At 48.2% G+C, this 23,468-nt stretch overlaps 1 protein-coding gene across 1 annotated transcript in view; it reads left to right on the top strand.

The window, feature by feature from the left end:
- The window catches only part of SLC44A2 (solute carrier family 44 member 2 (CTL2 blood group)), a 91,375-nt gene extending 89,383 nt beyond the window's left edge, over positions 1-1,992 (top strand). Inside the window, 1 exon segment of the mRNA XM_075343886.1 lies at positions 180-1,992. Within this exon segment, the coding sequence (XP_075200001.1) occupies positions 180-418 (239 nt within the window). The 3' untranslated portion in view covers positions 419-1,992.
- The last annotated feature ends 21,476 nt before the right edge of the window (positions 1,993-23,468 follow it).

Below are 23,468 nucleotides of genomic sequence, written 5' to 3'. Positions count from 1 at the left end.
GCTGACCGTCCACCTCTTCTCTGCTGATACCACTAACCCTCCTCCTCCTTCTTCTGTACCTCCTGCCCGGGAGAGACCGGGGCACCTGGCAGCGTCAGCCGGGCCGTAGCTTTAATGGAGCTGGTGCAAAGGCTTGGGAAAGCCTCTTTAAGGGTTAATCTGTCTGTACCTCCGTGTGTAAATTGCCAACACCCAGTGCCTTGTTACCTACCGCATGACCTGCGCTCATATCCACCACGTGCCTCCTTATCCGCCGCTGTCCTCCCCCCTAACGGTCCGCCATCTTCACCTCTCCATTCCCTCCCGCACAGTGGAAGATCTGGAAAGGAACGACGGCTCCACGGAGAAGCCCTACTACATGTCCACCAACCTCCAGAAACTGCTGAACAAAAAGAACAAAGATCAGGACGGGAAATGACCCCTGTGACGTCACCGCTGCGTATAGTGACGTCACAGGCCGGACACACGTGCGCCGCATTGACTCTTATTATATAGACTGTATATACAGAACTATAAAGTAAATCTGTAATTTTAGGTCACACATCTACGGTCTGAGCTCCTCACTAATACACAGCTCCAGATCTACTGCTCAGCCATAGAATTAATGGTAAGATTCAGCAAAATTCCTACAGCCACCACTAGAGGGAGCTCACTGCATTCACTTTCCTTAGTCTGCAGTAAGCTCCTCAGCTCCCTCTAGTGGTGACTGCAGGTAAATTTAATTTTATTACAAATTTTATAACTATGCCGTAGATTTTGGAGCGGTGCATCATCAGAAAAGCTGAGCTTTAACCCCCTATAAAGACAAAATCAGTGTGCATTAATTGCCTAATATATCTTCCCACCCCAAGAAAAGATATATTAGGCAATCCACACTGAATTTGGATTTATGGGGGGGTAAAGCTCAGCTTTTCTGATGCACCGCTCCAAATCTACGGCATAGTTACAAAATTATTTATTATTTATAATAAAATTAATTTACCTGTGGCCACCACTAGAGGGAGCAGAAGAGCTTAATGCAGACTAAAGTAAGTGCCATGAGCTCCCTCTAGTGGTGGCTGCAGGAATTTTAGCAGAATCTTACTATTAAGTGGTGGTTACAGGTAAACAAATGTTTATGTCTATGCCAAGGGACAGGGGAATTGGAGCTGAATTTTAATGTGTCCCCTCCCCCTTCCAAATAAAGTTCTGCTTTTGTCATGTACAGCTCCATATCCCCAGCATAGATGCAAAATTTACCTGTAGCCACCACTAGAGGGAGCTCACTGCATTTTACTGTTCCTCAGTCTGCACTTAGCTCCTCTGCTCCCTCTAGTGGTCGCTGCAGATAGTGCTAAAATTCTACTTATATGTCCATGCAGGAGATTTGGAGCTGTGTATCAGAAAAAAATTGGCTCTGACCCCCTTTTTAAGGATATATTATGAAATTTAGTCCAAACTGAATTATGGAACAGTATATACTGGGAGAAAAAAAAGTTTTGTTTTTTTTTTTAAAGGGTACAACTTTCGGTGATCGTTTCTGGTAGAGCTGGATTGGTGTGTTTCCCCTGCTCTCCTAGATTCCTGCATGTGATTGACATTTTCATCCCAAATTGGTGCCGAACTATTCAGGAGTCTAGGAAAGAAGGGTGAAGTGCTGTAATAACCATATTGGTTGTCACCCAGCTTTCCCAGAAACTGATTCATTCTATTATAGGAGGTGTTTCTCCCTCACACTACTTTTCCCAGCCTTGTGGCCACATCTCTGCACCCAGTCACCATGTTTCTACCTGCAGTTAACTGGACTGTCCGTTTTTTTGTTTATTTTTTTAATAGTTTTATATATATATATATTTGCATGGAGAGTGTTTTATGTCTTTGTATATATAATCATGTCCACCATGTTTACTGAGATACCAAATGTCGTTGCTCCCTGCCGTTTGTATAAACTTGCGCCTTAAAAGCGTGGTCATAAATGAACTCCGCAGATCAATAATAAAGTTTTTGTACAGATTAGAGTCTCGTGGCTTTTTTTTTTTTTTTTTCATTCCCTGAAACATTTTTAAACCAAATAGTTCCTCCTATTCCCGTCCCTTCACTGATTCTGGAACAGTTTTCCTTTTGCTTCTGCGCCCTTCCATTCTAAAGTTATGGCCCCTGGAAATAATGGAGCAATTTTCCCTTCCTACTGGGCGTGTAACAGAGAAGCTTCCTGTGGGTGTGGCTTTTTTCTCTTGTTTGACAATGGCCAATCAGAACTCGGCCAGGCCACAGATGTTCTATGGGACACGCCCAGCTGGGTAGAGGGGAAAATTTGTACTGTTTGTTATGTGGGCATAACTTTGGAACGGAGGGGCGCAGGAGAAAAAGGAAAACTGTTCCAGAATCAGTAGAATGGTAGCAATTTGAGGAGGTGCTTGGTCTAAATTAAAAATTCCAGTGAAAGCTCCCCTTTAAAACGCCAGATTTGGCAAATTTTGAAACCCAATGAATATCCCCCAAAAAACACACACTTCTGGGCTTTGACTTTGCTGTCACTTTTTTTTTTTTTTTTTTTCCTGAATGGGCAAGATTTCTTCTGTAAATTCGGGACTGTTGGCAAGTGTGAGGCAAATCCCGGGATATGAAGATTAATTATGACTCCAGTCATAATCCCTCATCACTCCCTGGCAGTGCCCCCTCCCTTCTTGTTCTCAGTGTTCCACTTACACCTCCATGGCCATGTCCTGTGATATGGAAATTAGGTGGCTTAGGGACAATGGACACAGGATGACTCCCTGCCGTGACCCTGTAGTGGGGGCTGCTAGCTAGTTAGCAAGGCTATGGAAATAGCCAGACAGAACGACTCCAGTAAAAAATGGTTCATATCTCGCAAGCCATATTTCCGATAAATATGGCAACCATAAAAATGGTGTCTCCGCATGCGGACGATGCTGGCACACCCTTTTTATGGGAGCAGGACATTGGGAAATGCCCCAGGCGTGATATCAGCCAATGGGGAACTGGCAGACAGGTCATGAGTCCCCTCGTTCTGTGGCTAAATTCATAGCTGTCACAATGAGAGCGTTGGCGTCCGCCTACGACGCTCCCAGGCAAAGTTATGGCCCATATTCCATGTTGGGATATTGTCCATAACTCAAGCCAGGGGTGGAGCAGTGCTCCCTGTGAGGTCACGAAGGTAGGAGGGGACCTGGATCTGCCCAGGTTGATAACCCTACTTCGGCCATTTTCCAGTGTTCTTTCGCTGGGGGCACGTGTAGGAAACATCTGTGGGAAGGATCCTAGAAACCTGGGTACAGCGCCCCCCTGTGGCCAGACGCAACAAGGTAACTGCTGGAACTGTGTATGCCTGTTTGTAACCCATGCTTTGATTGTAACTGTACTCTGACATATGTATATTCTGTAGATTCCCTATTGTATATATTGTAGTTTCTAGTGTGCTTTAGGCTGATTAAATTATATAATTAATCTTGGGCTGTTCTGTTATCTCGATCTTGAATCCCACGTCTGTGTGTTCGGCTAATAGTTACCGTGAAGCGGTTGGTGGCAGCGAGTTGTGCCAAGGATTATTGTGGGGAGGCCAGTGAGATTCGGGAAGATTTTATATATTCCGCCCGCGGAGGTCGGGGGAATATATACCTTACTCTCACCGGGGACCCTTCAATAATCGGCATAAGTAGTATAGCGGCCTCCTTGCTTATTGTCGGGCAATTCCATAATTGGCCTGACTATAAGAGGGGCGCTAGAGAGCGCGTCACGTGCTCTGTCTGTCGGTCGGGAGGTATAAAGGAGGGGTGACCCCCACTTGTTACCCCCCGATTGTGATGTACTGGTAGCCAGCGCGGGGGATTTCTGAGTGACCCCCCCGGTGGTTTGTGACATATTGGTGGCATAGCGGTGGGATCGAGATAATAGTGTGTGTGAGTGTGAGACCCATACTCCCAGACACTAAAGACTGCCTGCAGCAGCCGTGGCTGCTGGGGTCTTCAGACTAGCTCAACACTAGAGTGTCAGAGTGCAGATACTGTAAGGTGTGTGGAGGCATCAGGTGTCAGTTCTGTGTCAGTGACCAAAAGTCTGCAAGAATGGCTGATGGCACCAGGAGCAGAGCTATGCAACTGGCCAATGCTAAAGCAGGAGCCGAAGAGAGGGAGGATGGTGCTGTGGACAGTAATGAGGAGGTTGCCCACGAGTCCTCCAGGAGCTCGACGCCAGAAAACCGTTCTGCAGAGGACAGCGCACAAGCTGGCAATTATGGACAAGATGAGGAGCAGCTCACCCAAGGGTCCTCAACGAGCCAGATGCCAGCCCTCCGCTCTGCAAGGGACAGTGAATCACCAGGCTCCGCAGCGGGCCGCAGATCACCACGTGCCATTCCACCGAGCCTGGGAGGCTCGGATAGCCTTCTTCAAATGGCTATGGCCCTTCTCCAGGCTGGAGACCAGGAGGGCTACAAGGGACTCCTGGCAGAGCGCAGGGCAGAGCGGCAAGCAGCGCGTGAGGCTGAGGCTGCGGAGCGGCAGGCAGCGCGTGAAGAGCGCCAGGCAGAGCGTGACTACCAGCTGCAGCTAGCTCAGCTCCGGCCCTCATCAGCCCCACGTGACCTTCAAGACACCAAACTTCCAAAGGTCCGTGTTGAGGACTTCCCAGTGCTGGAGAAGGATGGAGACTTGGACTCTTTCTTGACTGCTTTTGAACGGACTTGCTTGCAGCACCATCTGGACAAGGACCAGTGGGCCAAATACCTGACCCCCCGTTTAAGGGGTAAGGCCCTAGATGTCCTTGGGGACTTGCCTGCTGAGGCAGATCAGGGCTACGACACCATCAAGCGGGCCCTGATCCAACAGTACAACCTCACTCCAGAGTCCTACCGCAAGAAGTTCCGGAGCCTACAGAAGGGACCAAAGGACTCCTGGGCTGACCACCGGCGGGCACTTGCCCGAGCTGCCGACCACTGGACCCAAGGCCTGCAGCTTTCCACCGGACCGGAGATCCTGGACTTGTTCATCACGGAGCAACTCTTGTGGAACTGCCCTGAGGATCTCCGCCAGTTCATCCGAGACCAGAAGCCAAAGGGGTCCACGGCTACAGCTGCCCTTGCCGATGACTACACCAACAACCGGGCCCCTGAGGCCAGGAGAGCGGCCACCAGCAGCACCTGGAGAGGGGGTAAGATGAACTCTGCGACTGCCCCACCTGCCCCTAGACTGCAGGGGGTGTCCCCCTCAACTCCCCTCTCCAGGCCCGTGGCAGAGCCAAGACGGTGCCACCAGTGCAACCTACCTGGACACTTCAAGGCCATGTGCCCTCAGCGTCCCAAGGCCCCGGCTCCGTCCCCGTCCCAAGGGCCGCCCAAGGTGTATTGTGTGGGTGGGGGTGGTGGTAGGTCCCTGGACAGCTTCCAACCTGTCACCGTCGGCCGGTCTGTGACCATAGGACTGCGAGACAGCGCCTCGGAGGTGACTCTGGTGCGGCCTGAGATGGTGTCCCCCCAAGACTTGATCCCTGGAAAAACCCTCGCTGTCTCCGGGATTGGAGGCATTGACCCGGCGCTGCCTGTTGCTGACATTTATGTGGACTGGGGCGCAGGGCGAGGGGTGAGGGAGGTGGGGGTAACTGATCGGATCCCTGCAAACGTGCTACTTGGGACAGATTTGGGGCAGATAACCTCCCAGTTTGGGCCCCCCCCAAGGGCTGAACCTTCAGCCAGTACTGACATGACTCCTGACAATGTTAATGTGTTATCTATGAATGATGTAAGGGAGGAGGGAGTGAACTCTGATATTTCTGCTTGCATAGACACCATAGACACACACTCAGCTGCAGCTGTGACAGGGGAGGGGGTCAGAGAAAGGTGTGACAATGCCTCTACAAGTAACCAGCCTGTGAGCTGGGATCTGTTGCCCTCTGCAGGGATAAGCAGAGAGCAGGGTGCTGCAGGGGGAGGACCAGTGTGTGGGGTGGGGGCTACCACAGCAAATGTGGGGTCCCCAGAGATTCCACAGCGGGGTTCTGTTGCTGCAGGAGGGGAACAGGCAGGTGAGATTGGGGCCGGTCCAGGAGCGGAAGTGCTCCCAGGTAAGATCTCGGTGCATGGTTCCCCCACAACCGGGGTGTCAGGAAGCCAGGTAGGTCTGCCTGAACCGGCGACTTGGTCAGGAACGGAGGAGGAGCAGGCACGACCCACGGTCGCAGCGGCTGTGGCCGCTGTCACCCGCAGTGGGAGTGCTGGAAGCCAAGGGGCCTCCCGGAGGTCCGATAGCTCTTCCCCTTCTGACCAAGTGGCAGCCGAGTCAGGTGGAGGCCAGGACACAGGTCCCGGGGTACTGACTGAAGATGTGACAGTCTCGTCGATTCTGGCCACATCTAGTCAGGGGTTTCAGGCAGCGTTAGAAGCTGACGACAGCCTGAAAGCTCTTAAGGAGCAGGCGGCACAGCCTCCCTCGGACTCGGACCCGGAGCGAGTGGTCTGGGACCAAGGACGGCTGTACCGGGCCACGGTCCAGCAGGGTTCACCGGAGGCGTGGCCCAGGGACCGACAGTTGGTGGTACCCTATCCGTTCCGGACGGAGTTGTTGCGGATCGCACATGAGATTCCGATGGCCGGACACCTAGGGATCGCTAAGACCAAGGCCAGGTTAAACCAGCATTTCTACTGGCCAAAAATGGGGGCCGATGTGGCTGCCTACTGCCGTTCGTGTGAAACCTGTCAGAGAGTGGGGAAGGCGGGGCCACGCCCCAAAGCCCCACTAGTATCTCTGCCAATCATCGATGAGCCTTTCAGGAGGGTGGCTGTGGCTCTGGTCGGCCCGCTGGCCATCCCCAGCAGCTCCGGGAAACGCTTCCTACTGACGGTAGTGGACTATGCCACCCGGTACCCAGAAGCAGTGGCCTTGTCGTCCATTCGGGCTGACAAGGTGGCCACCGCATTGCTGGAGATTTTCTCCCGAGTGGGTTTTCCCCAGGAAATGCTCACTGACCGGGGGACCCAATTCATGTCCCAGCTGATGGAGGCCCTCTGTAAGCAAGTCCAGGTGCGACATCTGGTGGCCAGCCCGTACCATCCACAGACTAATGGCCTGTGCGAGCGGTTCAATGGCACCTTAAAGCAGATGCTTAAGATGTTGGTCGACTCCCATGGGCGTGACTGGGAGCGGTATCTCCCACACCTGTTATTTGCTTACCGGGAGGTTCCACAGGCCTCAACAGGATTCTCACCGTTTGAGCTCCTGTACGGGCGACGTGTGCGGGGCCCCCTGGCTCTGGTGAAAGAGGCTTGGGAAGGGGATTTGGCCACCCCTGGAGTGTCGGTTATCGAGTATGTCATGCGCTTCTGGGACAAAATGCAGGCCTTGACGCAACTGGTACACGACAATATGGCTCAAGCCCAGGCCGATCAGAAGCGTTGGTACGACCAGAACGCTTGTGAGAGGACCTACCAAGTGGGTCAAAAGGTGTGGGTACTGGTCCCCGTACCACAGGACAAGCTTCAGGCAGCCTGGGAAGGCCCATACCTCGTGTACCAGCAGCTCAACCCTGTAACGTTTAATCACCAAAGTCCACTTCCTTATAATCACTTCTATACCATTAGACTAAACACACACTTGACATCGAATTATCGGCCAAGAATGAAGTGAGTTCACACAATATTATCTATGAAAACTATTTTATTATTAATAAACTTAAAATTACACTTTCAAACAAGAGAGCCACCAGGGGGGCGCAAGATTCCAGATTGTCTACATGTCATATCAATCCTATGTATACATATATAACATATCAGATTGAATCCAAAAACACCGGATAATTGTACTCAATATCTATATATATAATTGCCTTATTCTGTCTGTCTGTCTGTCTATCTGTCTGTCTGTCTGTCATGCTCCAAAATTGTGTCCTTACGGTGACACAAAGCTGATTGGCCGCTGGGCTCGCCATGGCCCCGGCCCCCCACACGGATTGGCCGCTCGCCCAGGCTGCGCCCCCACACGGATTGGCCAGCCGCTCGCCCAGGCTCCGCCCCCCCCACAGATTGGCCTCTCGCCCCGGCACCCTGCAGGCATTGGCAATTCGGCCACGCCACGCCCCGCCCCCCTCACGCAATGCACGTTAGCTCTGGCCCCACCCCCTCCCTCCTCCCGCGCATTTCTCGAACTGACACGGCTGTCACGGAGGTGAGTACGGTACTCCCTGCCCACCCCCCCCACCTCCCCCCCCGCCCCCGCCCCCGCCCCCGCTCGCACAGGACTGGTGTGGATACGTTGCTAACCATGCTCGCATGGTTACAAGCGCTGTCACGGAGGTGAGTACTGTACTCCCTCCCCCCCCCCTCCCCCCCCCGGCCCCCGCTCGCACGGCAGTGGTGGGAGTGGTGTGGGTACGTTGGTATCAAGCCCATCAAGGTCCTGCTGCGCCAGAAGATCCACACGCACACACACAAACATACACACACATCAGATCACACTCACACTCACTCTTACACACACCTCACACACACCTCACATCGCATCCACATACTCACAACATCCTGGGATATCGCTTGCTTCTCGGCGGCGAAAATGTGCTGTTGTGATCTTCCAGGACCTGACGGAGGATCACATGGCCAGAAGCATGTGATATCCCCGGATGTTGTGAGTATGAGCGCGTAAGTGCGATATCGTCAGTGTCTGTGTGTGTGAGTGGATGCGATCGGGTGTGTGTGAGTGGATGCGATCGGGTGTGTGTGAGTGGATGCGATCGGGTGTGTGTGAGTTGATGCGATCGGGTGTGTGTGTGAGTGGATGCGATCGGGTGTGTGTGTGAGTGGATGCGATCGGGTGTGTGTGTGAGTGGATGCGATCGGGTGTGTGTGTGAGTGGATGCGATCGGGTGTGTGTGTGAGTGGATGCGATCGGGTGTGTGAGTGAGTGGATGCGATCGGGTGTGTGAGTGTCGGCAGAGGACCAGGCCGTGCTGGAGGAGGCTGGGAGCAGAGAGGCTGATCATGGGGAAGAGGGGAATGCTGATGCTGAAGGAGGCTGGGATGGGAAGGCTGGGAGGAAGGAGGCTGGGACGAGAGAGGCTGATCCTCAGGAAGGCTGAGGAGGGGAGGCTGATGCTGAGGGAGGCTGGAAGGAGAGAGGCTGAGCAAACGTGCTCCATCCGCCATACTGCGCACTCCCCATCGTGCTGCATCCCCCATGCTGCGCACTCCCAAACGTGGTCCATCCGCCATGCTGCGCACTCCCAAACGTGGTCCATCCGCCATGCTGCGCACTCCCAAACGTGCTCCATCCGCCATGCTGCGCACTCCCAAACGTGCTCCATCCGCCATACTGCGCACTGGAGCACGTTTGGGAGTGCGCAGCATGGCGGATGGAGCACGTTTGAGAATGCGCAGCATGGCGGATGGAGCACGTTTGGGAGTGCGCAGCATGGCGGATGGAGCACGTTTGGGAGTGCGCAGCATGCCGGATGGTGCACGATCGGGAGTGCGCAGTATGGCGGATGGAGCACGTTTGGGAGTGCGCAGCATGGCGGATGGAGCACGTTTAGAAGTGCGCAGCATGGCGGATGGACCACGTTTGGGAGTGCGCAGCATGGCGGATGGAGCACGTTTAGGAGTGCGCAGCATGGCGGATGGAGCACGTTTGCAAGTGCGCAGCATGGCGGGTGGAGCACGATGGGAGGTGCACACCTCCCCCCAACACACACACACACGCGCACTGCACAACACACACACACTAGGAATCACAAACAACGCCCTACACAGACACCCACACAGACAACGCTGCACACACAAATATACGCACATACTGCACAACACACACATTGCTCAAAACATACCTCCCCCCAAAACACACCACACCCACACAAACCGCACAACACACACACACACACACAACGCTACAGACACACAGCGCTCCACAAACAACGCAACACACATACAACACCGCTCTCACCCCCCGCGACACTCAGAACATGTACAGCGCCCTACACAAACACTTGGTAACTACACACAACAACATCTATATATATATATAACAAAAATCATACATGAACTACACAATACGTAAATTCTAGAATACCCGATGCGTAGAATCGGGCCACCTTCTAGTTTATACATAAATGCTTATTTAAGTCATGAAATTATATCCAATGTCTGTTTATATCAACTGACAGAATATAACAAGGAATAATTGTAAACAGTACTAAGTGTGTAATAAGAAATAATTGAAAGCAGTCCTCAATTAATCATTATGACATATATGGCTGCTTTCAGTGCTAATATAAATATTGCTGCCCAATACATAAACACCTAGACCTTATTTGCCTTCATCAGCGTGAAAATGAGGTAAATCATAAAGATAAACCCCCTAACATTAAATTTGGGGCTGTCACACATACAGCTGAGCTGTCCATCAATACATTAAATCAGCATCCACTGACTTGTATGGACTGCCACTCAGCTGCTGTGTCTCCGTCTTCGATTAACACTGAACCCCCACAGAATCACGCTGATGATGCACAGGCATCAATGCCAAATAGGTAGTAAAATGTATACCAGGGCAACCAGAGATAACAACCGTTACACAACAAGGTACTTGCATTACATATTCAACAGGTAGAGTTATAGAATAGATACTTACATTGACTGATTCGTCTGGTCATGCACCCCGCCACCCCTGACGTACGTTTCGCCGCTGCTTTCTCAAAAGGGGGCGTGTCAGGGTGGGGAACGTCCGTGCTTATATAGTGCAAACCAGCCGGGTAATTACCGCGTCTCATACAAATGACGTCCATACACGTGCGAGCTATTTCCGGTTTGTGTCGGCGCATGGTACTGATTCTGCTTCCCTCATTACAAGGGACTTCCGGACTGCGCGCGCTGACCCGCAAGCGTCATCACGCTCTAGGTCACATGATGCGCGCACGTCATGAAGTCCGAGGGGCAGAAAACAGTGCATGCGCACTGCCGGATTAGTATAATCTATCTATCGCTGTGCATTTACCGCCACGTATAGAGGCACATATATAGATTTAAAGTATAACACTGCATTAGAGATCTACATTATACGGAGGGTGGCCGATGCAGTATCGAAAATTATCACTGTATATCAAACCCTGTTATAACGAAACATTAAGTTTATTTAATTCTAAGGGCTGCATCCTCGATCCTCCTGTACACTACAGATCTCAACCAAAACAGGACAATCTACAGATTACCACCACTGAACCTTATCATATATAAATATATTATCAACAATCCTCAAAATAAGCATTAAATATAGTCTCATGGATTTGATCCGGAAAAAATTATCCACCTTACATCAGACATTTTACAAGCATTATTTCTGGTGTAACTTTCAATTCTCTTATGGTAACTACAATATCATTTATTCGAATACAGCTACACTCATATAACAAATATTAAATATTAAATATTACAGCAATATCTCACATATATGAAACATTATATTATTGTATTTCGACAGTTCTCTCCTCGTCGCTTATTTCTTAGTTAGTCCTTGTTATTGTTGTTCCTCAAGGTCTCAACATCACCTCCGATCTTATAGATTCATCCTATTATGCATCAACCTATTCTCGTCAGTTATATGCAGTGTATAGCATCAGTTCCTTGGCTGGAAAAATAAATAAGGTGAATTAAAACCAATTACAAAAGACACTTAAAAACATAACCCACACCTTAAAAACAACCACAGAGTCTTGCAGGTATACACAATCTTATTCCTGCCTATTAATGAGCCAACATATCCATCAATCTCTATATCAGGATTTATAAATTTTCATTCGGAGATATTACCCTTCCACTACATATGTTACTCACATAACAAACCATGGAGGGAGAGAGAGGAAAGAAGGGGAGGGGGAGGGGGGGGGGAAAGAGAGGAGGGAAAAGGAAGATGGGGGGAGGACATGGATGAGGGAAAGGGGGGGGGGGGAAACGGGAAGGGGGGGAAAAGGAAAAAGGAAAGGAATTAAGGGGGAGATGGAATCACAAAAAGGAGCCAAACCCACTGCTTTCATTGAGCCCCTGAGGGGCCATGGAACCTAATCGATAGATCCATTTACATTCTAGCCTTGCTAGGGCAAGGCCTAAATCACCTCCCCTCGGGCCCAAATTGATCTGATCAATAACACAAAATTTTAACCCTCTAGGGTTACATCCATGAAACCGGTGGAAGTGGCGCGGCAGTGTTTTCAATACTGATGGGTCTTTAGCTGTCTTTGCATTCCGAATGTCCTTAAGATGTTCCAGAGCACGAACCTTAAATTCTCTTGTCGTTAGACCAATATAGATCTTTGCACAAGGACATTCGGCTTGATATATGATGCCACTAGATGAACAATTCAGTGTCTTACGTATATCATATATTCTTGACCCATCAAAATTTTTGAATTTCTTAGTTTTCACACAGTTACCGCACGCCTTACACAGGCCACATGGAAAAAAACCGTTGAGGGAGTTACCCATAAAGGATTTTGTGGTAGGCTTGTTTTCATAGTGACTGTGAACAAGAATGTCGCGTAAATTACGCGACCTTTTTGCCACCATCAATGGTGTCTGGGACAATTCCTTCTTCAGAATCGGATCCATCATCAATACTCCCCAATGTCTGTTAATAATGGTTTTTAACTCACTCCATCTTGAATTATACGTAGTAACAATGCGAGTCGTACCTTCAATAGTCTTATTTTGTTTAACACGGGTTCCGTACAACAAATCATCTCTATTACATCGAAGGGCCTTACCGTATCCGTTTTTTATATTTCTCTGACTATATCCACGCTCCGCAAACCTACGAGCTATGTCACCTGCTTGTTTTTTAAAATTATCCATGGTAGAGCACAGTCTTCTCGCCCTTAAGAACTGCCCTCCAGGTATCCCTCGAATAGTTGAGGGCAGATGTGAGGAAGACGCATGGAGCAGGGAATTCGTAGCAGTAGGTTTGCGGTACATGTCTGTAACAATCTCTCCATTGACATCAATATTAACCATGATGTCAAGGAATTCCAGTTGGGTACCACTTTTATAGGTTAATTTGATATTTTGTTCATTGTTGTTTAGATCGGCCATGAACATATCTAACTCCTCATTAGACCCCACCCACAAAAACCACACATCATCTATATAGCGCATCCACTCCTGAACCTTTGACACTGCTGGTATATCTTCACCCAAAAAAATTTTTCTTTCCCAAAAGCCCAAAAATAAATTAGCATAAGAGGGGGCACATGAGGCCCCCATCGCAGTTCCTTGTAACTGTAAATAAATTTTTTTATTAAAAGTAAAAAAATTATGTCTTAATACAAACTCCAGCAGTGTCAATAACAGTTCAGCAGTGGATGCGTCAAGACTACTAGTGCGGAGGAACCACTCCACAGCCCTAAGGCCATCCCTGTGACGAATCGAAGTGTATAATGACTCAACGTCTGCCGTCACCATGACCACTCCCTCATCCACGTGCACGTTGCCAATCCTCCGCAAAGCCGCCGTGGTGTCCTTAATATATGACGGCAACGTAGCAACAATGGGTTTGAGGAAGTGGTCAATGGTGACAGAGACTAATTCACAGAGACTCCCATTGCCTGATATAATGGGCCTTCCTGGTGGATCACTCGGGTTTTTATGTATCTTAGGGATCAGATACATTGTGGGTAGGCGTGGATGTAACTTCTTAACTGCCTCCAAAAACTTTAATGGTATCAATCCATCCTCAAAAGCCCGCTGCAAAACTTCCACCAATCTGTCCTGATACTGAGCAGTTGGATTGCTGGGCAAGATCTTGTAACATTTTACATCATCCAGTAGCTTGTATGCCTGTTTTTCATAAAGGGCCGATGGCCAAACCACAAGGTTTCCGCCTTTATCAGCGGGCTTAAATACAACCCCTGGTATTTGGCTAAGATCTTTTAACGCCTCTCTCTCATTCACTGTTAAATTAGGTTTTAAAGAAAAGTTTTTAAAAGGCATTTGCTCAATATCACTAATTACAAGTCTGGTGAAAATTTCTACCGCTGGGCAGATTGAAAGAGATGGAAAATTTTTGGATTTGCCCCACAAATGAATAGGGAACTTGTTAGTTACCTTTTCCTCACTTTCCAAGGCCAACGATTCTAAAGCGTCTAAAGCCTCCCTCTCAGCCTCAGTATCAAATATCTCACTACCGCAAGTTCTCGAATGTAACCGGCGGAGTATCAATTTCCGTGAAAAGAGATGAATATCCTTCACAGCAACAAATTTGTCAAGAGGCTGAGAGGGGGAAAAGGTCAGACCTTTTTCTAGAACCCCTTTTTCTCCCTCCATGGTTTGTTATGTGAGTAACATATGTAGTGGAAGGGTAATATCTCCGAATGAAAATTTATAAATCCTGATATAGAGATTGATGGATATGTTGGCTCATTAATAGGCAGGAATAAGATTGTGTATACCTGCAAGACTCTGTGGTTGTTTTTAAGGTGTGGGTTATGTTTTTAAGTGTCTTTTGTAATTGGTTTTAATTCACCTTATTTATTTTTCCAGCCAAGGAACTGATGCTATACACTGCATATAACTGACGAGAATAGGTTGATGCATAATAGGATGAATCTATAAGATCGGAGGTGATGTTGAGACCTTGAGGAACAACAATAACAAGGACTAACTAAGAAATAAGCGACGAGGAGAGAACTGTCGAAATACAATAATATAATGTTTCATATATGTGAGATATTGCTGTAATATTTAATATTTAATATTTGTTATATGAGTGTAGCTGTATTCGAATAAATGATATTGTAGTTACCATAAGAGAATTGAAAGTTACACCAGAAATAATGCTTGTAAAATGTCTGATGTAAGGTGGATAATTTTTTCCGGATCAAATCCATGAGACTATATTTAATGCTTATTTTGAGGATTGTTGATAATATATTTATATATGATAAGGTTCAGTGGTGGTAATCTGTAGATTGTCCTGTTTTGGTTGAGATCTGTAGTGTACAGGAGGATCGAGGATGCAGCCCTTAGAATTAAATAAACTTAATGTTTCGTTATAACAGGGTTTGATATACAGTGATAATTTTCGATACTGCATCGGCCACCCTCCGTATAATGTAGATCTCTAATGCAGTGTTATACTTTAAATCTATATATGTGCCTCTATACGTGGCGGTAAATGCACAGCGATAGATAGATTATACTAATCCGGCAGTGCGCATGCACTGTTTTCTGCCCCTCGGACTTCATGACGTGCGCGCATCATGTGACCTAGAGCGTGATGACGCTTGCGGGTCAGCGCGCGCAGTCCGGAAGTCCCTTGTAATGAGGGAAGCAGAATCAGTACCATGCGCCGACACAAACCGGAAATAGCTCGCACGTGTATGGACGTCATTTGTATGAGACGCGGTAATTACCCGGCTGGTTTGCACTATATAAGCACGGACGTTCCCCACCCTGACACGCCCCCTTTTGAGAAAGCAGCGGCGAAACGTACGTCAGGGGTGGCGGGGTGCATGACCAGACGAATCAGTCAATGTAAGTATCTATTCTATAACTCTACCTGTTGAATATGTAATGCAAGTACCTTGTTGTGTAACGGTTGTTATCTCTGGTTGCCCTGGTATACATTTTACTACCTATTTGGCATTGATGCCTGTGCATCATCAGCGTGATTCTGTGGGGGTTCAGTGTTAATCGAAGACGGAGACACAGCAGCTGAGTGGCAGTCCATACAAGTCAGTGGATGCTGATTTAATGTATTGATGGACAGCTCAGCTGTATGTGTGACAGCCCCAAATTTAATGTTAGGGGGTTTATCTTTATGATTTACCTCATTTTCACGCTGATGAAGGCAAATAAGGTCTAGGTGTTTATGTATTGGGCAGCAATATTTATATTAGCACTGAAAGCAGCCATATATGTCATAATGATTAATTGAGGACTGCTTTCAATTATTTCTTATTACACACTTAGTACTGTTTACAATTATTCCTTGTTATATTCTGTCAGTTGATATAAACAGACATTGGATATAATTTCATGACTTAAATAAGCATTTATGTATAAATATTGAGTACAATTATCCGGTGTTTTTGGATTCAATCTGATATGTTATATATGTATACATAGGATTGATATGACATGTAGACAATCTGGAATCTTGCGCCCCCCTGGTGGCTCTCTTGTTTGAAAGTGTAATTTTAAGTTTATTAATAATAAAATAGTTTTCATAGATAATATTGTGTGAACTCACTTCATTCTTGGCCGATAATTCGATGTCAAGTGTGTGTTTAGTCAACCCTGTAACGTACCTGGTCACCCTGGACCCTGCCCGTGGAAGGCGGAAGCCCTTCCATGTGAACATGATGAAGGCACATCATGAGCGGGAGGCATGTGCGCTCCCCGTGTGCAACCTGCCCGAGGAGGGAGAAGCGGAAACCCTCTTGGATATGCTAGCCCAGGTTAGGGCAGGCGGATCCATTGAGGATGTGGAGGTTGGCCACCAGCTCTTGGAAGACCAACGGTCCCAGCCGTGGGCCACCCTCCTCCCCTTCCGGGGGTTGTTTACCAACCAGCCCGGAAGGACTGACTTGGCTGTCCATCACGTGGACACTGGGGATCATCCCCCGATCCGGCGTTCAGCATATCGGGTCTCCCTGGAGGTGCAGCAACACATGCGCCAGGAGATTGACGAGATGCTGAAGCTGGGGGTGATCCAGGCATCCAACAGCGCTTGGGCCTCGCCTGTAGTCCTCGTCCCTAAGAAGGACCGAACCACTCGGTTCTGCGTGGACTACAGGGGGCTCAATGCTGTCACGGTCGCCGATGCGTACCCAATGCCACGCATCGATGACCTGCTCGATCAGTTGGCCGGGGCTCAGTACCTGACCATCATGGATCTGAGCCGGGGATATTGGCAGATCCCCCTGACTCGCAAGGCCAGGGAACGCTCTGCCTTTATTACCCCATTTGGACTGTACGAGTCCACGGTGATGCCATTCGGGATGAGGAATGCCCCTGCCACTTTCCAGCGGATGGTCAACACCCTGCTCAAGGGACTTGAAGGGTACGCGGCCGCGTACCTGGATGACATTGCCGTCTTCAGTCCCACCTGGGAGGACCACCTAGAGCATCTAGCACAGGTGCTCAGGCGGATCCACCGGGCAGGTTTGACCATCAAGCCGGGAAAGTGTCAGCTGGCCATGAGCGAGGTCCAGTACCTCGGTCACCGGGTAGGCGGGGGAACACTGAAGCCCGAGCCTGAGAAAGTGGAGGCCATCGCATCCTGGCCCACCCCCAGGACCAAGAAGCAGGTGATGTCCTTCTTGGGGACCGCTGGGTACTATAGGAGGTTTGTTCCATGCTATAGTAGCCTGGCAAAGCCCTTGACGGACCTCACCAAGAAGAAGCTGCCCTCTGCAGTCGATTGGACAATGGACTGCGAGACAGCCTTCCGGGCCCTAAAGGACGCCCTGTCCAGCCCGCCCGTGCTACAGGCAGCCGACTTCACGCGGCCGTTTGTAGTACAGACCGACGCCAGTGACTTCGGCCTCGGTGCGGTGCTCAGCCAGGTGGACTCTGCGAGCCAAGAGCACCCGGTCTTGTACCTGAGCAGGAAGCTGTTACCAAGGGAAGTTGCCTATTCCACGATGGAGAAGGAGTGCCTGGCCATAGTGTGGGCCCTGCAGCGTCTGCAACCCTATCTATACGGGCGCCACTTCATCGTGGAGACGGACCACAATCCCCTCAGCTGGTTGCACACCGTCTCTGGGACGAATGGGCGATTGTTGCGATGGAGCCTTGCGCTCCAGCAATACAACTTCACCAGTCGCCACAAAAGGGGCCGTGACCACGGTAACGCAGACGGGCTGTCCCGACAAGGAGAGGTCGCGGACGGGCGCACGGGGGAACACCGGAGTGTGCTGCCCCCTAGCGCCCTCAAAAGGGGGGAGGTGTGAGGCAAATCCCGGGATATGAAGATGAATTATGACTCCAGTCATAATCCCTCATCACTCCCTGGCAGTGCCCCCTCCCTTCTTGTTCTCAGTGTTCCACTTACACCTCCATGGCCATGTCCTGTGATATGGAAATTAGGTGGCTTAGGGACAATGGACACAGGATGACTCCCTGCCGTGACCCTGTAGTGGGGGCTGCTAGCTAGTTAGCAAGGCTATGGAAATAGCCAGACAGAACGACTCCAGTAAAAAATGGTTCATATCTCGCAAGCCATATTTCCGATAAATATGGCAACCATAAAAATGGTGTCTCCGCATGCGGACGATGCTGGCACACCCTTTTTATGGGAGCAGGACATTGGGAAATGCCCCAGGCGTGATATCAGCCAATGGGGAACTGGCAGACAGGTCATGAGTCCCCTCGTTCTGTGGCTAAATTCATAGCTGTCACAATGAGAGCGTTGGCGTCCGCCTACGACGCTCCCAGGCAAAGTTATGGCCCATATTCCATGTTGGGATATTGTCCATAACTCAAGCCAGGGGTGGAGCAGTGCTCCCTGTGAGGTCACGAAGGTAGGAGGGGACCTGGATCTGCCCAGGTTGATAACCCTACTTCGGCCATTTTCCAGTGTTCTTTCGCTGGGGGCACGTGTAGGAAACATCTGTGGGAAGGATCCTAGAAACCTGGGTACAGCGCCCCCCTGTGGCCAGACGCAACAAGGTAACTGCTGGAACTGTGTATGCCTGTTTGTAACCCATGCTTTGATTGTAACTGTACTCTGACATATGTATATTCTGTAGATTCCCTATTGTATATATTGTAGTTCTAGTGTGCTTTAGGCTGATTAAATTATATAATTAATCTTGGGCTGTTCTGTTATCTCGATCTTGAATCCCACGTCTGTGTGTTCGGCTAATAGTTACCGTGAAGCGGTTGGTGGCAGCGAGTTGTGCCAAGGATTATTGTGGGGAGGCCAGTGAGATTCGGGAAGATTTTATATATTCCGCCCGCGGAGGTCGGGGGAATATATACCCTACTCTCACCGGGGACCCTTCAATAATCGGCATAAGTAGTATAGCGGCCTCCTTGCTTATTGTCGGGCAATTCCATAATTGGCCTGACTATAAGAGGGGCGCTAGAGAGCGCGTCACGTGCTCTGTCTGTCGGTCGGGAGGTATAAAGGAGGGGTGACCCCCACTTGTTACCCCCCGATTGTGACGTACTGGTAGCCAGCGCGGGGGATTTCTGAGTGACCCCCCCGGTGGTTTGTGACAGCAAGGATGGTTGTTGAAGAGTCCGGGCCCATCAGACCCACCCCCGTAACAGAGCACCCTCTATCTGAACATGAGGGCTTATTTTTTTTGTACGTCTTCTAGGATGGGGGGGCAGTCTGGGCTTCTTTCCTTGCCCCATCCATAAACACTTTATGGCTCATCCTGGAAGACTCCGAACTGCCTGCACAGGAGGCTTTATTGGGCGCCATGGCCGATATGTGTAGATGTCTACATAGTTTAAGTACATAGAAACTCGGTAGAAAAAATAGTGGTATTGATCCAATTTGTTAAACAACTATATACTTTATTCATATCAATTTAAAACATGATTAAAAACAAGCAAGTAGTGGACAGTATGGGCGAGATCACAATCAAAGCATATTCAAAAAAGTGATTATACAAAAGAAGTTATACAACCTCAATAGTGGTAATGGGATATAGGGAAAGATCCTTGACTATAATGCATCCAATAATCAATTAAACTCATAGTAAGTTGGTTTGCACTATGTCACTAGTTAGTTATACCCTATACTCTTCCCTTAGTAGTATTAGGTTAGTCTAGACGATACCAAACTATTTCTATTAAGGTTGTATTAAATACTAACCAGTTGATTGCTTAGTTTGTGTCACACCCGAGCGTCCCGACGCACGTTTCACCTCTCCATCAGGGAACGTATACTGAGCTAGATCAATTGCGGGGTTTAAATAGTGCGGGAATGGGTGACTTATGCTACTGTGGGCGTATACCATATTGATTGCTTAGTTTGTGTCACACCAGAGCGTCCCGACGCACGTTTCACCTCTCCATCAGGGAACATATACTGAGCTAGATCAATTGCGGGGTTTAAATAGTGCGGGAATGGGTGACTTATGCTACTGTGGGCGTATACCATATTTTTCCCGGAAACCAACCTGTTACGGTGGTTCCTGTTGTTGGAACGCAATCTGCAGTTCAACTGCCCAGTTCCTGTCATCCAAACCTCGAGCATGTATCGCGAGGAAGGATGACGTGTACTACAGTGGGAGTACACCATGCTTAACCCGGAAAACATCTCCTTGCAATTGTTCCTATTATTGAAACGCAAGCTGCGGTTCAATAGATCACGAGTGTACATCAACAAGTAAATTGCAGTCCTGGTCGCCCGTCCGGCGCCAAAGCGCCCTACAATAGTACTCCCACGTCGTAAATATAGTACTTTTAGAACGACCAAGTGCCATTTACTGCTCCAAAAGCAACACTCTATAGTAGTTCTGGTCATTGGAACGCAAAGTGCGATTCACCGCCTAGTACACGTCATCCATATTGCATAATCAAACTCTCCTCGTGACCTATAAAATTACAATAGTGAAACGGGCATATGCTGCCTCCCCAAGGACTTAGTACAGTATAACCGCGACACAGATGTAACCTATATACAGTTAGGTCCAGAAATCTTTGGACAGTGACACAATTTTCGCGAGTTGGGCTCTGCATGCCACCACATTGGATTTGAAATGAAATCTTTACAACAGAATTCAAGTGCAGATTGTAACGTTTAATTTGAAGGTTTGAACAAAAATATCTGATAGAAATTGTAGGAATTGTCACATTTCTTTACAAACACTTCACATTTTAGGAGGTCAAAAGTAATTGGACAAATAAACCAAACCCAAACAAAATATTTTTATTTTCAATATTTTGTTGCGAATCCTTTGGAGGCAATCACTGCCTTAAGTCTGGAACCCATGGACATCACCAAACGCTGGGTTTCCTCCTTCTTAATGCTTTGCCAGGCCTTTACAGCCGCAGACTTCAGGTCTTGCTTGTTTGTGGGTCTTTCCGTCTTAAGTCTGGATTTGAGCAAGTGAAATGCATGCTCAATTGGGTTAAGATCTGGTGATTGACTTGGCCATTGCAGAATGTTCCACTTTTTTGCACTCATGAACTCCTGGGTAGCTTTGGCTGTATGCTTGGGGTCATTGTCCATCTGTACTATGAAGCGCCGTCCGATCAACTTTGCGGCATTTGGCTGAATCTGGGCTGAAAGTATATCCCGGTACACTTCAGAATTCATCCGGCTACTCTTGTCTGCTGTTATGTCATCAATAAACACAAGTGACCCAGTGCCATTGAAAGCCATGCATGCCCATGCCATCACGTTGCCTCCACCATGTTTTACAGAGGATGTGGTGTACCTTGGATCATGTGCCGTTCCCTTTCTTCTCCAAACTTTTTTCTTCCCATCATTCTGGTACAGGTTGATCTTTGTCTCATCTGTGGATAGAATACTTTTCCAGAACTGAGCTGGCTTCATGAGGTGTTTTTCAGCAAATTTAACTCTGGCCTGTCTATTTTTGGAATTGATGAATGGTTTGCATCTAGATGTGAACCCTTTGTATTTACTTTCATGGAGTCTTCTCTTTACTGTTGACTTAGAGACAGATACACCTACTTCACTGAGAGTGTTCTGGACTTCAGTTGATGTTGTGAACGGGTTCTTCTTCACCAAAGAAAGTATGCGGCGATCATCCACCACTGTTGTCATCCGTGGACGCCCAGGCCTTTTTGAGTTCCCAAGCTCACCAGTCAATTCCTTTTTTCGCAGAATGTACCCGACTGTTGATTTTGCTACTCCAAGCATGTCTGCTATCTCTCTGATGGATTTTTTCTTTTTTTTCAGCCTCAGGATGTTCTGCTTCACCTCAATTGAGAGTTCCTTAGACCGCATGTTGTCTGGTCACAGCAACAGCTTCCAAATGCAAAACCACACACCTGTAATCAACCCCAGACCTTTTAACTACTTCATTGATTACAGGTTAACGAGGGAGACGCCTTCAGAGTTAATTGCAGCCCTTAGAGTCCCTTGTCCAATTACATTTGGTTCCTTGAAAAAGAGGAGGCTATGCATTACAGAGCTATGATTCCTAAACCCTTTCTCCGATTTGGATGTGAAAACTCTCATATTGCAGCTGGGAGTGTGCACTTTCAGCCCATATTATATATAGAATTGTATTTCTGAACATGTTTTTGTAAACAGCTAAAATAACAAAACTTGTGTCACTGTCCAAATATTTCTGGACCTAACTGTACGTCTATACCATAGTAAGTATCAATTATACCTAAAACACCCAACTCCTCACCATTGAACAAAGCAATCACTACCCCTCACCTAACCAACTCGTCTTTTATAGAACCAATTATATGATTCCTTAGCACCTTCCTCGTTGTATATGTCCCATTAAACTATAATTATGGCTGTTTTTAATGGCGCATGAACCGCCGAGAATCCCGGTCAAGGCCAGTTCCCTGTTCCGGTCGATGTCAATCGCAGGGCAGCCCGTCTCCACGGCACTTATGCCGTGGAGACTTCTACCTCTGCAGGACCCATTTTGGGTAGAAATTGTGCTTATTTGTGAATTTTGTCACTTTTTTGGATCTGGATTTGTTAAATCTGTTGCCCGTTTGCTTCCTACAACCTGAGCTTTGCACCATTTTATTGCTGGATGCAGAATGAGGTAACTGAGAATCTGTCAGTGAGCCCGTCCTGTCAGCTTTACTCTCTTCCACCCGTTATCCTCTCAGCTGATTTATGATCACATCACAGTTGAATGTTTGCCTCCTATAACCCCAGTGTTGCACTGTCTATAGCTGGCTGCAGAGTGAGGTAACTGAGTTCTGTCAGTGAGCTCTTCCTCTCAGTTTTACGCTCTTCAGCCCCTTGTCCTCAGCTGATTTATGACCACAGATCACGTTACAGTTGAATGTTTCGGGATAAAGGCAATTGGCAAAATGTTCAATGTAACCCAATTGCAAGAAGGCTTTTTAGCCCCAAACTCAGGCATTTAGGTAATTTATACACTACAGTTCAAAAGTTTGGGGTCACGCAGACAATTTTATCTTTTCCATGAAAAATCATACCTTTATTTATCGCATGAGTTGCATAATGAATAGAGAATATCGTCCAGACAGTGACGAGGTGAGAAATAATGACTTTTACTTGGAATAATAATTTTCTCTTCACACTTGGCTTTCAGCACAGAATGTTCCTTTGCAGCAATTCCAGCTTTGCAGACCTTTGGCATTCTAGCTGTTAATTTGCGGAGGTAATCTGGAGATATTTCGCCCCGTGCTTCCCCCTCACACAAGTTGGATTGACTTGATGGGCACTTTTTGGCACCATACGGTCAAGCTGCTCGCACAACAGCTCTATAGGGTTGAGGTCTGGTGACTGGGCTGACCACGCCATTACAGATAGAATACAGCTGCTGCCGGCTTCTTCCCTAAATAGCTCATGCAT

The sequence above is a fragment of the Anomaloglossus baeobatrachus genome, chromosome 4 (genome assembly GCF_048569485.1).
Source record: "Anomaloglossus baeobatrachus isolate aAnoBae1 chromosome 4, aAnoBae1.hap1, whole genome shotgun sequence".
In the NCBI taxonomy this organism is placed as follows: Eukaryota; Metazoa; Chordata; class Amphibia; order Anura; family Aromobatidae; genus Anomaloglossus; species Anomaloglossus baeobatrachus.
The sequence above is the reverse complement of the archived record's forward strand: the minus strand, read 5'-3'. Positions and strand labels throughout refer to the sequence as shown.